At 44.0% G+C, this 15,455-nt stretch overlaps 1 protein-coding gene across 1 annotated transcript in view; it reads left to right on the top strand.

Moving 5' to 3' along the window:
* Nucleotides 1-15,455, top strand: part of itga3b (integrin, alpha 3b) — a 185,904-nt gene that overhangs the window by 127,650 nt on the left and 42,799 nt on the right. Inside the window, exons 9-12 of the mRNA XM_070864442.1 lie at nt 3,555-3,694; nt 5,167-5,250; nt 8,112-8,179; nt 13,804-13,943. Coding sequence (XP_070720543.1) covers nt 3,555-3,694; nt 5,167-5,250; nt 8,112-8,179; nt 13,804-13,943 — 432 coding nt within the window. The remainder of the gene's footprint in view (nt 1-3,554; nt 3,695-5,166; nt 5,251-8,111; nt 8,180-13,803; nt 13,944-15,455) is intronic.

Raw genomic sequence — 15,455 nt, 5'->3', positions numbered from 1 at the left:
AGGCCTATTTACCTTCTCGGGTGGACATAAAAAATCCCATTATCCAAGAAAGAGCAGATGATTGTCCCGATGTCCTATCCCACATTTATCTCTCAACCAACACCACCAGAAACCATTTAATTGGTCATTTATCTCATTGTGCACAGCAAGGTCCCTAAAAACCACCAGAGTGTTGTGTTGCCCTACTTTATAACAATGACTGAAGTATTTAATTGACTGTGAAGAGGTTTGGGACATCATGAAAGGTGTTTTATAAAAGCAAATTATTTCTTTCTATGACTTGCTTCAGACCCATGACTATTTGAAAAAAAAATCAGGGTTTTGTTTCCTATTTTAAACATTTTTTTTTAAATTCTCTGCTCCCCAAACGCCAGCTTCAGCAACAAATCCGAAGTGCTGGCTGTAAATTGAGGCCTAGATATATGGACCAGCAGGTCTGCCGCAGGCCCATAAGTGAGGGAGAAGTGCCCTCCTACTGAACGACCAAGTCTATCTGTGATCGGTTAACGGGAGAGATTCCTACAGGGTAGAGCTAGTCGGATCAGCTTTCCCCCGCCCCTCCCTCACCCTCGCGTGCTTTGTTGCTGCAGTGTATGCTTTACCCCAGCATTCTCCACAACTGCTAGCTTCCTCCTGTTGAGAGCCAGGAATTGGGACAGAAATTCAAGCTCTCTGTGCTTGAGCCAAGCACCCTATTGCACCGTGATTCCATTTTGGCTTGTTTTTTCACAAGCCGCCATTCCGATCCTTGATACCTGCGTCTGATTGATTGACCGAGGCTGACTCGAACGTGAATCTGGCCGCAAGTTCCACACAGCCAGGAAACTCTGGGAAAGTTGTGTGATTTAGTAAATAGAACCGGATTTCCAGACAATGAAATCCTCCATTCCTACAATCGAGACATTGGATCACTGCAGCATTGAGAAGCTTTGTTGAAAGCCTGGCTGAGTCTAAGCCCCTCAGATCTTGCTAGATGTGTGGTTTCTTTGTCCAGATGCCAGTTGTTTGGAGTTCTCTTTGAAGGAAATTATTAAGAACATGAGGATGTCACAGACTGAATGTCTTTGCCTGGCTCATGTTCGTGATTTGTTTAATTTTAGTTTTAGTTCTGCTGACACAGTGGTGTCTCTGGACTCTCTCACACACACAGGAAGTTGATCAACCACAGAGCCCTTGGCCCTCTGGTTTAAAGTCCCTTCTGCAGCTGCATAATCTCGCCATCAGAAATTCTTTTTTGATTTCTTTTTAAAAGAAAAATGTTGCTTCTCTTCCCCTCCCGAAGGTGGAGACCTGCACTGGGAAGAGGTTCAATGGCCCGTGGCTCACTTTGTTACCTCGCCCAGATCTTCCTGCGGTGCCTATCGTTGGGTTCATAATCAAGTTCACTTACATTTAAACCAGGGATTTATTCTGAACCAGACGGTGAATCCAATCAGAAGGGGGATTTATTCAGAAGAATCATTAATGTTTATTGACTTGCAGTTGTGTCAATGGTGCCACCTGTGCACAATGGCACCTTGTATCTTTATGTGTTGCTGTCGATGGCACCAGCCGGAAATGTTGAGCGCTGGGGACTGTACGAAAGTGAACGGAAGGAAAAGTTTCATTGAAGTATTTTGAAGGGTTGATTTGATCTTTTTTTGCCGGTGTTCACTGAAATCAATGGAAAGGAAAATCAGGCGGGGTGTGTAACGGGCGCCTGATCTGTACCTGTCCGCTTACTGACTGCATTGAAAGTTAAGATTCGCCCTAGTATATGGTTCCAGTGATCTTCGGCTGTTTGGGCACTGTGTCTGAGTATTTGCCCAAAGCATCTGGTTCCCTGATGGATTTTGTTTGTGTGGGGGGGGCCCTTTTGAACTCTCTGCAGAAGGACATTTCTCCTAACCTCTCTCCTCATTCCCTTAGTGACTATTTTATATTGATCTCATGCTGCTCTTTCAAAATCCAGAGGGAAATAGTCTTTCTCTCTCCACCTGATCAAAATCCTTCACAACCTCGATTAAACCTCCTCTTGGTCTAGCTGCCAGTGAGAGCATAACCCAACAAGAGGTCAATGCCCTCAGAAGGGAATGGTATGGATAGTGAACCCCGTTGACTAAAGAGAGAAAGCATTTCTATAGCATCCCAAAGTGCTTTACAGCCAATGAAGTACTTCTGAAGTGTCGTCACTGTTGTAATGTGGGAAATTCAGCAAGGGATTTCAATCGATGTTTGCAGCCGTGCAGTTCTCAGCATCTCCCACGCAGCAGCCAGCAGACCAGCTTTTAAATAGGTAAAACTGCACATGCGCGGTATTTTGAAGGGGCCGCGCACCCGCCCCCCCCCCCCAAAAAAAAATTAAGTGGAGGATTGATTTCAATCCCTTGGTTCCAGAATGGACACGAATACACTGCTCTGAAAATTCAATCCCACAGTTGCTGGGTTGGCCATCTGTAAATTTTCAGCCTGTGGCGGGTTCTGGATCTGCTGCAACACAAACTGTGATGATGTTTCCACAGAAATACTTCCGTCTTCAAGGATGCATTTCATTAAGCAATTTTTATTTTTGTAAGCAGACATGATGGCTCAGGCAGTTGCCAAACTCAGCACTTCAAGGAGCTGCATCATCAGGAACAAATGTTTGGCAAAACCTGTTTTAGTTCACACGCACAAAACATGGTGCTGATTTTTTTTTTTATTCGTTCAAGGGATGTGGGCGTCGCTGGCATTTATTGCCCATTCCTAATTGCCCATGAGAAGATGGTGGTGAGCCGCCGCCTTGAACCGCAGAGGGCAGTTAAGAGTCAACCATATTGCTGTGGGTCTGGAGTCACACATAGGCCAGATAAGGACGGCAGATTTCCTTCCCTAAAGGACATTAGTGAACCAGATGGGATTTTACAACAATCTGGTGGTTTTATGGTCACCATTACTGATGTTAGCTTTTTTTTTAAATTCCAGATTTATTTAATCAACTGAATTTAAATTTCCCTAGATGCCGTGGTGGGATTTAAACTCACGTCTTCGGATCATTAGTCCAGGCCTCTGGATTATTAGTCCAGTAACATAACCACTATGCTACCATGCCGTACGTTGCATCAAAATTCATCACTGCATCCCTTCTGTGTGGCTTCATGACAAATCAAAAATTCAAACCTGCCCTATCTAGCTCCTCATCAAACCAAAGGAGATAACCATTTACTAAACACCTTGTCACGAAGGCAATAATATGCCCCTTTAAGTAAAGCAGCTTGTTTTCGGGAGAATTGGGTGTGTCAGTAGTTCCCTTTCGTCATTTGGGTTCAAATCCAACCCAGTTTCCTTTTTCTATTGACCATGAGCCTTGTGCCAAATGAATATAAACACATTAGAATGTATGGGGCAAGCAAAGGCTATGTGACTCGCAAAAGCCACAATTTGCCTCATCATGGAATTTTAGGCAGTATATTCAAAATTAAGGCATGATGGATGAAGTCGTTTTCACTTGTGGGGTGAAAATATATCAGAACTAATCTTTCAAATTACAATGCTGCACTGTAACCATAAATCCTTTGTTCATTTTAATTTTCTAGATCATCTCTGGAACAAGCCTGGGTGGAACTAGTAGTATCGCGACATTTGGCTACTCGATCAGTGGAGGGCTTGATGTCGATAAGAATGAATACCCTGACATTCTAATCGGAACATTATCTGACAAGGTCATTTTACTGAGGTACGACCTTCACAAGCGTAAGATGTGATAGCAGAAATGTTTCATGAATTAAACTCAATGGGGTTAGTGGGCAGGGCATAATTGGACATAGTTCAGTCCCCATTTTAAAGTCATGAGGCTCAACTTTCCTCAGTATTTGTGCCGTTTTTTTTGGAGCAGGCTGCTTTTTCTGGCCTAACTTAAAAATCCCCAGTTTCCCCAATCAATTTGCACCAGCGTAACTCAGTTCGTTATGAATTTTTTAAGTCAGTTTTTTTTCAACCAAAGGGGCCGTAACCAGCCACCTATGCCATTCCTGGCCATTTAGGGAAGTTTGGCCAGCTGAAAGTTACTCCTGTTCTGATTAGGCCAGCGTATGTGGCCTGTCCTGAAAAACCTTCCCTAGAGTTAAGGAAATCGACGCAGGTAAGGAAAGCGGCGCAGCAGATGCCCGGACACAGTGAAAGAATTGAAAACACATAGCAGCAACTTACCTCCAACCCCGCCCGAAGGCTGTCCGGTCCCATTCTCGGTCCCTGCTTCACACGCACAGTCCGGTCCCATTCTTGGTTCCCGGTTCACACACACACAGTCCGGTCCCATTGGAGAGAGAGAGAGAGAGAGACACAAACCGGCGGTGGGGTTGGAGGTAAGTTGGTGCTGTGTGTTTTTCAATTCTTTTAATGTGTTGGGAGTGGCTGTATGCTTCACTTTGCAGCCTCAGCTCGCATTGTGTCCCTGGTTACCATGGCAGCCTGATCTTTTTGGCGCAGATCAAGGCTCCACCCCCAAAACTAAAGGTCGGGTTAGGCCTCGCCAAAATGAAGAGATCCAAGAGGGAAACTTACAACACTTTTTTTTTGCTGTACTTGGGCCCAAAAAATCGGGCACGACACCAAAAAAATGTTTTGGGGAAAATTGAGCCCATACTTATCTTTCTGTAATTCTTCGATTTTTATATTATTTATAGTTAAATAGCAAAATTTAAAGCAGTTTGAGGAGCAGAAAAGTAGAGTTGGTCAGAGCATAAAAGTTTCTCTGCAGTAAAGTTGAGGAGCTGGGAGATGCAAAACAGAGGCACTACAGCGCCAGCAATGGCAGAAAGGTGTAATTACAACATGACAATTTTACATCGGCAGTTTCCATTAAAATGTGGATACGAGAATTTATCATGGAAAAAAATTGATAGGAAAATGTGAAAACAGGACATTTTATAGCAAGTGCCCACAGATGTAAGATATGTCATTAAAAAATAATTTCCAATTGGCAAATAGTCATTTTCAATAAAATTAAGCTCATCTTCCTTTTTAGAGTTAAAGATTGCAATATACATGTTCATTGTAGATTCCAAAATATTGGAAACTGTACCACCAAGTGTCAAAAAATGTCCATGCACAGGATGATCAGTCCAACAAGAGGATAAAGAAATATTTGGGGTACATTGAATATAAGTGATGTAATTGCTGAAGCTGACGGCATGTGTCTATTTCCAGAACTCGGCCAGTTATTAATATTAGTAAAAATTTCACCCTGCGCCCGAAAATCATCGATCCCAGTGTCTGCAGCATAAAGTCCTGGTAAGCATTTGAATTCTTGGCCATTTTCTCTGAAATTCTTTGTTACTTTCGCTATCTGATAATATGTTCATTCGCCACACAATCGTTCAGCAACATTTTAGGAAGGGGCTATGGTGCTGTAGCATGTTATAGCTGCAATATGGCTGACGCGTGAGTGGCTGGAGAGAGAGGGGAAAGCACAGGAGAGCAGGGAGCTGGAGCTGGAGCCCGGGGTACAGTGTCAGTGTTCTGTGGACAAGTTTGCAAGCTGCTCCAAGATTAATGCGCTCACCTACACTGCAATCTCTGAAAACCAGGGAGCGAAGACCTGAGGGAGGGAGGGAGGGGGTCAGTAGGAATCTGTGTGTGTATGCGCTAGGCCGATGCAGTAGAGCCTGGTCTCCAATCGTCTTGGATTCCCTTGCCATTGGACCAAGACCTTGCTCTTTCAAGTTCATGTGGTAGCTGGTGTGCAACGGTTAAAAGAATTCCCACACAGGCATCTTCCACCCTTTAAAATGAAGTTCAGGATTTGGAACATCAGGCATCAGTCACCTTCAAACTCATATTTTAATTTTGGAAGCAAGTCATCCTCGACTCCGGGAGACTGCCTAAGAAGAGAAGGCGGCTGAAACCCACACAATAGCCTAGATTTTCCAAGTGGCATTACTCTATCATTAAATGGGTGATTATTGGCATTAAACCAACACCTATTTGGAGAATCCAGGCCCATGCATTACAGATTCCATCTATGCTGTTGTGAGGAGACACTGAACAGAAGCCAGGGAGGGCCGCTTTGTACCGCTATCCTGCACATCTTAACAACTCATTGCATTTCCGCTATGGCAAAGGCCTGGGAGCAAAGTGCACTGCCTGCCCTCCCCGTTAAAGCTGATGGGAAATACCATTGGGGAGATAGAGAAAATACTTATAAAATCTAAAACCAGCCTTTGAATAACCTGCACAGAAGGGAAGCTAACTTCCTGTCCCTTTGCTGGCACTAGTGACTGCCAAGGGTGAGGATTTTGGCCATCTCAGCCCAGTTCACAGTCTACAGTACAAATTGAACAGCAAATGACATTATACAAGAAAATTCACTCCTAGCTGCATGGAGCCAGCCAATTTTACATTTTTTGAGACATTTACCCCTTTAATTTATAATTTTAAAACATTTTCTCTGTTACTATGGAGAGGTACAGGCAACAGACTTAATATATGGATTACATGAGTTAGGTAACTGGGAATGCAGTTGTGGGCATGTGAAGAGACTGAAGATCTAATGGAGGACAACAGTGAAGTGCAGCGCATTGAGAAGTACTAGAAAGCAAAGCGTTCAGAGGAAGGTAGTGCATTATTTGAATTAATCACACTATCGTTTTGGTGTGTGTAAGGGGTAGAAGTGTCACTCCAATCCTCAGTATTGCATTTTGAAGCTGCAGTATGAAATATCTGCTGATGGCATTACTGAACATAATAAGCAGCACAGTTCCTGTCACTGCCATAGTTGCACTGCAGCCCCTTCCTCCTGTCTTAATTGTAGAAAAATTATGTTTCTGTCCACTTTTTGAATGAGGTTATTGGAATATGGAACCACTAAATCTGACCTTTCGTTGGTCGTGAGTATGCTTTTCTCATTGTTTCATGCCAAGGGAGTGAAGGGTTATGGGGAGCGGGCCGGGAAGTGGAGCAGAGTCCAAGATCAGATCAGCCATGATCTTATTGAATGGCGGAGCAGGCTCGAGGGGCCAATGGCCTACTCCTGTTCCTATGTCTTATGTTCTTATTAAGTAATATCTGCCATGTTGCTCCTCGGTCTGTTGCTCAGCTCTGACCTCAGCCTGCTCAATCCTTCCTTCGCTGCAGTGACTCCAGGCTCTAACTTGCTCCCACTCTTTGGCACTGGGCTCCTTGGTCCCCTCGAAAAGCTCCCCAGCTTTCAATGAGAAGTTCAACGAGAATATTGCGCTCTCCAAGTGGATGCAATGGTTTTGAGAAGTGATATAAAAAGATCTCTGTCTCTCCCTCACCTTGGCATTCATGCAAGGTCCTGCTTTGCAGCTTGGAGTACCTGATCCCACCACTGATCAAACCATGTCCTACCCAAGAGGACTTAACTCTGTGAGCAACTTTGCAGGAAATAAACTACTATACTGCAACAACTCAAATCCATTATATTCCCGATAGCATTTATTTTGCACGCTAATGTTTAATGATATATTAAATGTCAACTTAGAACATCGTGGCAAAAGAGCAATAGTGGTCCATACCTACTCTATGGGGAAAGTCACTAGCATGTGCCATCAATAGAAACCTTCTGTATGACTTCCTCCTTTTCTGTTGTGCAAAAGTCCAAGGAAAATACAAGAACATAAGAAATAGGAATAGGAGCAGGTCTTACGGCCCTTCGAGCCTGCTCCTTCATTCAATAAGATCATGGCTGATCATTGACCTCAACTCCACTTTCCTGCCCGATCTCCATATCCCTTGACCCCAAAAATCTATCTATTGTGCAAAACATTGTGCTGTATCTCCGTCTGGGGATAAGAAAGACCCTGGGAGCAGAAAATGCAGCTATAATGACTGTTATTCTGGGAAGAGGAGAGAGGAAGTTGGACAATGTTTTTAAAGCCAAGTGTTTAAGGATTACACAATCCAAAGACTGACCTATTTTGAAGTCAGCAATTAAGTAACTTCTGAGCTGTTACATTAGGATTGGAATGAGTGCCTTTTGAGCAAAAGCAGTTCCCGACGACCAGGTACCTACAAAAAGCAGATTAAATTGCTACAATTGTGTAAAGATTTGAATTACAGAAAGCACATCCATTTTATAGCACGAGCGAAACATTTTTGTAAAAATCTTGCCTGTGTTTTTTCTCATTTAGTATCACAGTGAAGGTTTGCTTCTCATACCTTGTGAGCACTGGAAATAGAAAGTACAATCGTGACATTAGTAAGTATCACCACTGAATGAGCTGCTGCCTTTCCACAATGCAGTAGATGTAAACTTGTAGGCTGACTGCCTCACTAGGGGAATCGGGCAGAGTGGGCATTCGAATCTGTCTTTGTCACGGTTTACACAAGAACATAATAAGATCATGGCTGATCTGATCATGGACTCATCTCCATTTCCCTGCCCGCTCCCCATAACCCTTTACTCCTTTATCGCTCAAAAATCTGTCTATCTCTGCCTTAAATATATTCAATGACCCAGCTCTCTGGGACACAGAATTCCTTAGATTTACAACCCTCTTAGAGAAGTTGTTCCTCCTCATCTCAGTTTTAAATGGGCGGCCCCTTATTCTGAGATTATGTGCCCTAGTTTTAGTTTCCACCATGAGTGGAAATATTCACCTGCATCCACCTTGTCGAGCTCCCTCATTATCTTACATGTTTCGATAAGATCACCTCTCATTTTTCTGAACTCCAATGAGTATAGTCAACATATCTTCATAAGTCAACCCCCTCATCTCTGGAATCAACCGAGTGAACCTTCTCTGAACATCCTCCAATGCAAGTACAGGTTGAATCTCCCTTATCCAGAACCACCCCTCGTGCAGAACTATTCCCGGCCATCAGGTGGCACATGCGCAGAGCTCTGACGTGAACAAATTGAAGTCCTTCCTCGCTGCCAACTGCAAAATTGCTGGCCTGACCCTGTGATCCATCGCCCCCTCCCCTCCATGATCTAGATCTCTGCCGCACTGCCAGCTTCAAGCCAGCCAGCCCCGATATCCCCTTGCTCAGTACCTGTACCATTCAATTTAACGTAACCACCCCTCGTCCAGAAAAATCCCTTATCCAGAACAGGGCAGGTCCCGAGGGGTCTGAATATGGGAGGTTCAACCTGTATATCCTTCCTTAAATACGAAGATCAAAACTACACAGTGCTGCAGGTGTGGCCTCACCAATACCCTGTATAGATGTAGCAGGACTTCTCTGCTTTTATACTCTATCCCCCTTGCAATAAAGGCCAACATTCCATTTGCCTTCCTGATTATTTGCTGTACCTGCATACTAACTTTTTGTGTTTCATGCACAAGGACCCCGAGGTCCCTCTTTACTGCAGCACTTTGCAATTTTTCTTCCATCTAAATTATAATTTGCATTTCTATTTTTACTGCCAAAGTGGATAACCTCACATTTTCCCACATTATACTCCATCTGCCAAATTTTTGCCCCTCGCTTAGCCTGACTATATCCCTTTGTAGATTTTTTGTGTCCTCACAAAATTTGCTTTCCCACCTATCTTTGTATCATCAGCAAACTTGGCTGCATTACACTCGGTCCCTTCATCCAAGTCATTAATATAGATTGTAAATAGTTGAGGCCCCAGCACCAATCCCTGCTGCACCCCACTAGTTACTGTTTGCCAACCAGAAAATTAGCCATTTTTTCCGACTCCTTGTTTTCTGTTAATTAGCCAATCCTCTATCCATGCTAATATGTTACCTCCAACCCCGTGAACTTTTATCTTGTGCAGTAACCTTATCGAATGCCTTCTGGAAATCCAAATACATCACATCCACACTGGTTCCCCCTTATCCACCCTGCTCGTTACATCCTCAAAGAACTCCAGCAAATTTGTCAAACATGATTTCCCTTTCATAAAACCATGCTGACTCTGATTTGAATTATGCTTTTCCAAATGTCCTGCTACTGCTTCCTTAATAATGGACTCCAGCATTTTCCTAACGACAGATGTTAGACTAACTAGTCTATAGTTTCCTGCTTTCTGTCTGCCTCCTTTTTTTAATAGGGGCATTACATTTGTGGTTTTCCAATCCGCTGGGACCTCCCCAGAATCCAGGGAGTTTTGGTAGATAACAACCAATGCATCCACTATCTCTGCAGTCACTTCTTTTAAGACCCTAGGATGTAAGCCATCAGATTCAGGGACTTGTCTGCCTTTAGTCCCATTATTTTACCGAGTACTACTTCTTTGATGATAGTGATTATATTAAGTTCATCCCTCCCTATAGCCCCTTGATTATCCACTATCGGGATGTTTTTAGTGTCTTCTACCATGAAGACCGATACAAAATATTTGTTCAACATCTCTGCTATTTCTCTGTTCCCCATTATTAATTCTCCAGTCTCGTCCTCTAGGGGATCAACATTTACTTTAGCCACTCTTTTCCTTTTTATGTAACTGTAGAAACTCTTACTATCTGTTTTTATATTTTGTGCTAGTTTACTTTCATAATCTATCTTCCCTCTCTTTATTATTTTTTTAGTCATTCTTTGCTGGTTTTTAAAAGTTTCCCAATCCTCTGGCCTCCCAGTCGTCTTGGCCATATTGTATGCCCTTGTTTTCAATTTGATACCATCCCTTATTTCCTTAGTTAGCCACGGATGGTTATCTCTTCTCTTACAGTCATTCCTTCTCATTGGGATATATTTTTGTTGCGAGTTATGGAATGTCTGCCACTGCTCATCAACAGTCCCATATTTTAGTCTATTTTCCCAGTCCGCTTTAGCCAACTCTGCCTTCATACCTTTGTAGTCTCCTTTATTTAAGCTTAGGACACTGGTTTGAGATTCAACTTTCTCACCCTCCAACTGAATTTGAAATTCAACCATGTTATGGTCATTCATTCCTAGAGGATCCTTTACTCGGAGATCGTTATTAATCCTGTCTCATTACACAGTATCAGATCTAAGATATCCTACTCCCTGATTGGTTCCACAATGCACTGTTCAAGGAAACTATCCCAGATACGCTCTATGAAATCGTCCTCAAAGCTACCTTGGCCAATTTGCTTTGTCCAATCAATATAAAGGTTAAAATCACCCATGATTATTATCTTTCCTTTTTTACAAGCCTCCATTATTTCTTGAGATATACTCCATTCAATAGTGTAGCTACTGTTAGGAGCCTATAAACTTCACCCACCAGCGACTTTTCCCCCTTATTATTCCTTATCTCCACCCAAACTGATTCAATATCTTGATCTTCTGAGCCAATATCGTTTCTCAGTAACGCACTGATCTCATCCTTTATTAACAGAGCTACCCCACCTCCTTGTCCTTTCTGTCTGTTCTTTCGAATTGTTAAATACCCCTGAATATTTAGTTCCCAGCCTTGGTCACCCTGCAACAACGTCTCTGTAATGGCTATCAGATCATACCCATCTGAAACTATTTGTGCCGTTAACTCATCTATTTTGTTACCAATGCTGCGTGCATTCAGATAAAGAGCTTTTAAATTTGTTTTTTTTACGATTTTTTTCCTGCTTTGACCTCGCTTTCTGAATCACCTTTATGTTTATACATTCTGTCCCTTCCTGGCATGCTCTGGTTTTCATTTCCCCCAGTGCTACCCTGCTCTATTGCCTTCTCCTTATTCTTTGACTTTTAAAATTTTCGCTCAGCTGAACCCTCCTGCCTTCCCCCCCGCAACCCACTAATCAGTTTAAAGCCCTCTCTACAGCCCTAGTTATTTGATTCGCCAGGACCCTAGTCCCAGCACGGACTAAGTGGAGCTCGTCCAAACGGAACAGCTCACTCTTACCCCAGTACTGGTGCCAGTGTCCCACGAACCAAAACCCATTTCTTCCACACCAGTCTTTGAGCCGTGTGTTAACGCGCTGAGCACTTTTGAGCAGTTGAAAGTTGAAACCGCAATCAAGAGCTTTGAAATGTTCAAAATCATTGATAGAATCAAAGGGCCCAAGTTTCCACATGATTTGCTCCTGATTTTTAGGAGCAACTGGTGGAGAACGGAGTATCTTAGAAATCGCAATTCTCCACATTTAAGTTTTCTGCAGTTCTAGTCATTTAGAACAGTTTCACTTTTGAACAGAATTTTTTTTTCAAAAGGGGGCGTGTCCGGCCACTGACGCCTGATTTCAAAGTTTCCACAGTGAAAACGTACTCCAAACTAACTTAGAATGGAGCAAGTGAAGATTTTTGTAGGCCTGAAAAAACCTTGTCTACACATTAAAAAATCAGGCGCAGGTTACAAATTAGGCGTCCAGAACGAGGTGGGGGGGGAGGGAAGGGAAGTCATTAAATTCTACAATAAATCCTTAGTTATACTTATACAAATATTATACAAATAATTCCAACCTGAATAAAAATTTATAAGCAAAGAAAAGATTAAATAAACCATCTTCCTACCTGTGTGAAAGTGCTTCAGGCAGGGAGAATGCTGCAGGAAGCCTCACAAGTTGAGGCAGCCGTTCTCGACCGCGGGGGGTGGGGGGGGGGGAACGCAGTGAGGGCCCGACTGACCGACGGAAGCAGCCGTTCCCGCGGGGGGGGGGGGAACGCAGTGAGGGCCCGACCGACCGACGGAAGCAGCTGTTCCCGGGGGGGGGGGGGGGAACGCAGTGAGGGCCCGACTGACCGACGGAAGCAGCTGTTCCCGGGGGGGGGGGGGGGAACGCAGTGAGGGCCCGACTGACCGACGGAAGCAGCCGTTCCCGCGGGGGGGGGGGGGAACGCAGTGAGGGCCCGACCGACTGACGGAAGCAGCCGTTCCCGACGGCGGGGGGGAGGCTGCAGGAAGCCTCAGAAGTTGAGGCAGCCATTTCCGACAGCAGGGGGGGGTGGGAGGCCCACCTGCTGTCGGTCGGGCCCGTCGGGAAACGGCTGCCTCAACTTCTGAGGCTTCCTGCAGCCTTCTCACTGCTGCAAGAAGCCTCAGTGCTGATCATGGTTGGGCAATATGCTTTTATTAAAAAAATGATAAGCTGCAAAGAACTACAAAAATGGCCGATGTTTCTTTCACACTGCACGTGCGCGAACGCTCCAATGCGCACGCGCAGGGTTGCCGGCACGAAAAAACTCATTTAAATGGTACCCGCCCCCTCCTACTTACAAAATCAGCGCGAGTGGTAGGCTCCGCCCCCTGGGCGCCGCGCCAAGCTGACATTGAGCTGCAAAGCGCTCGAGAATAGCGCGTTTTTTTTCAGGCGCCGTTTTCGGCGCGAAAAACGGGCGCCCAGCTCGGAGGGGCGCCTGTTTTGCCGCGTGTGGAAACTTGGGGCCAAAATATTGCCTTTGTCTTTCTAGTTACCATTCATCTGAACCATCCCAAGTATTCATTTTGCATATTGTTTCACAAGATCAAGATAAATGCCCTTTAATAAGTTGTCAATTTTCTTTAAGTAGGGGTAAAAATTTACTCAAAAAACTGGTAGCCAATTAGGCCTTGTACAATTGTAATTTGCCCAAAAAATGTTTGTAACCCAAGTCACACATTCTGCTGCGAATAAGCCGTGCCTCTGCTTTCAGTAACTGTCTCCACAATGTACATTGTGTCTTGTTCTAACAGATGTTCACCATGTGGAGTTTGGAAGAATCATTTACTGTCATCATGTTATTCGAATTTCAGTTTGTTGAAAATGTACAGTCAGATTGCTATTTTAGTGCATTGGTGATGTGTTTGTTCAAAGCCTTTCTCTGTCTTATCCTATCCCTCTCCCTTTCATTTTTTCTTCCACATTGTCACCTGCTGTTTTTTATCGCCTCGACATTAAGTTCTTTGAGGCACCTTCCTGCACGTGAGGAGTTCTGCAGAGATGCCAATTGTTGTTGTAGGCCATTAATTTGTTTTTCTTAAATACACAGCTCTTAAATACACATTGGAGGCGGAAAAAGAGAGGCGCTCGTCTCCCCGGGTTAAATTTGTTAAGACAAACAGTGCTACTTACGATGGGGCTTTCACGATGCCAGGAACAAAATGCCAGAATGTCCAGCTGGGGTTGATGGTAAGGTGAACCTGCATTGGCGTAATCTTCTGTTTACTAACTCCTCCATATAGTCTTTTAACTCGATGTATATTAGGTGTTTTGTTCTGCTGTCTTCAGGAATGGCCTGTGTTATAGTACAGACTTCAACTTAATCTTTCCAAACAAATGAAACCAGCTCCTAACTGAAATTCATCCAAACTGAAAGCCAGAGAGGGATTTTGATTCCAAAAGTAGTATGTTGCTTTTGATTTATATTTCTCTCAAAGCAACCATTTCCACTATCATCACAGTCCTTAGCGTATTTCACAGCATAAAAATTATTGCACGTGAAAATACTGCTCGCTCTTTTCCCTGGGACTGTACTAGCTGCTCTGTTCCTAGAATACGCAGCCATCATGTGCAGTATTGCATTAAGTGCTGTAAACCATTGAAACTACATAGGCACAGTTCCCAGCTCTGTGCGAGGAAGTGTACTAAATATCTGGGATAATTTTTTTTTATTCATTCATGGGATGTGGGCATCACTGGCATGGCCAGCATTTATTGCCCATCCCTAATTTCCCTTGAGAAGGTGATGGTAAGCTGCCTTCTTGAACCGCTGCAGTCCATGTGCTGAAGATACTCCCACAGTGCTGTTAGGGAGGGAGTTCCAGGATTTTGACCCAGCGATGATGAAGGAACGGGTTTTGCAGGAAATTTAACAGTGAAATGCTCCAAGGTACTTCACAGGAGCTTAATCTGATTAAAAATTGGCCCCAAGCCAAAGAAGGAGACATTAGGACAGGTGACGAAAATCTTGGTCAAAGAGGTAGGTTTTAAGCAGCGCCTTTTTGAAGAAGGAGAATAAGGTGGAAAGGCAAAGAGGTTTGGGGAGGAAATTCTAGAGCTTAGGGCCTAGACCAATGGGAAATGGGGGATACACAGGAGATCCCTACCAGACTCTAGGCACTCCCAATCATCTCAGACTCACCGCCCCACCACTGCACCTATCAAAACCCCTCTCCGCAGTACTCCAATACCCTGTGACCACCAATCCTGCTCCCAATTTCTGGTACCCCCCCCCCACCAATAATCCCAGACCTCAACACCCTGTCTGCTGTTCATATTCTCCATTTCCCTCTCCTATTCCCTGGAACCTCCCTTCCAGCAACCCCAGACTTCAAGACCCCCTTCTCTTTGTTTCCACCCTGGGATCCCTTTCTCAGTTCTCCTAGGACTATACAGTTCAGCCAGACACTGGATCCGCCCTATGCCAGATCCTTGGTAAGTGCGTAAGCAACTTTTACAAAATTAGCAAACAAAAATTGAATCGACATTGTGCATCTCTCAACAATCATTGAAGTCCCTTGACTTCTGTTCTTTGTATTTTATTCTCCAGTTCATCTACATTTACCATACTTCTTCATCTTTTACTTTTCCTCCAGAATATCCCCATGGCCTCATTGGCCAGAATTTTCTCCTAAAAAAAAAACTGGTGGGTTTGGAGTGTATGGGCAGCTAAAGTGTTAAAAATGGGATTCCCGACCTGAT

Source organism: Pristiophorus japonicus, chromosome 21 (genome assembly GCF_044704955.1).
Source record: "Pristiophorus japonicus isolate sPriJap1 chromosome 21, sPriJap1.hap1, whole genome shotgun sequence".
Lineage (NCBI taxonomy): Eukaryota > Metazoa > Chordata > Chondrichthyes > Pristiophoridae > Pristiophorus > Pristiophorus japonicus.
This window is presented reverse-complemented; position numbering and strand designations above follow the sequence as displayed.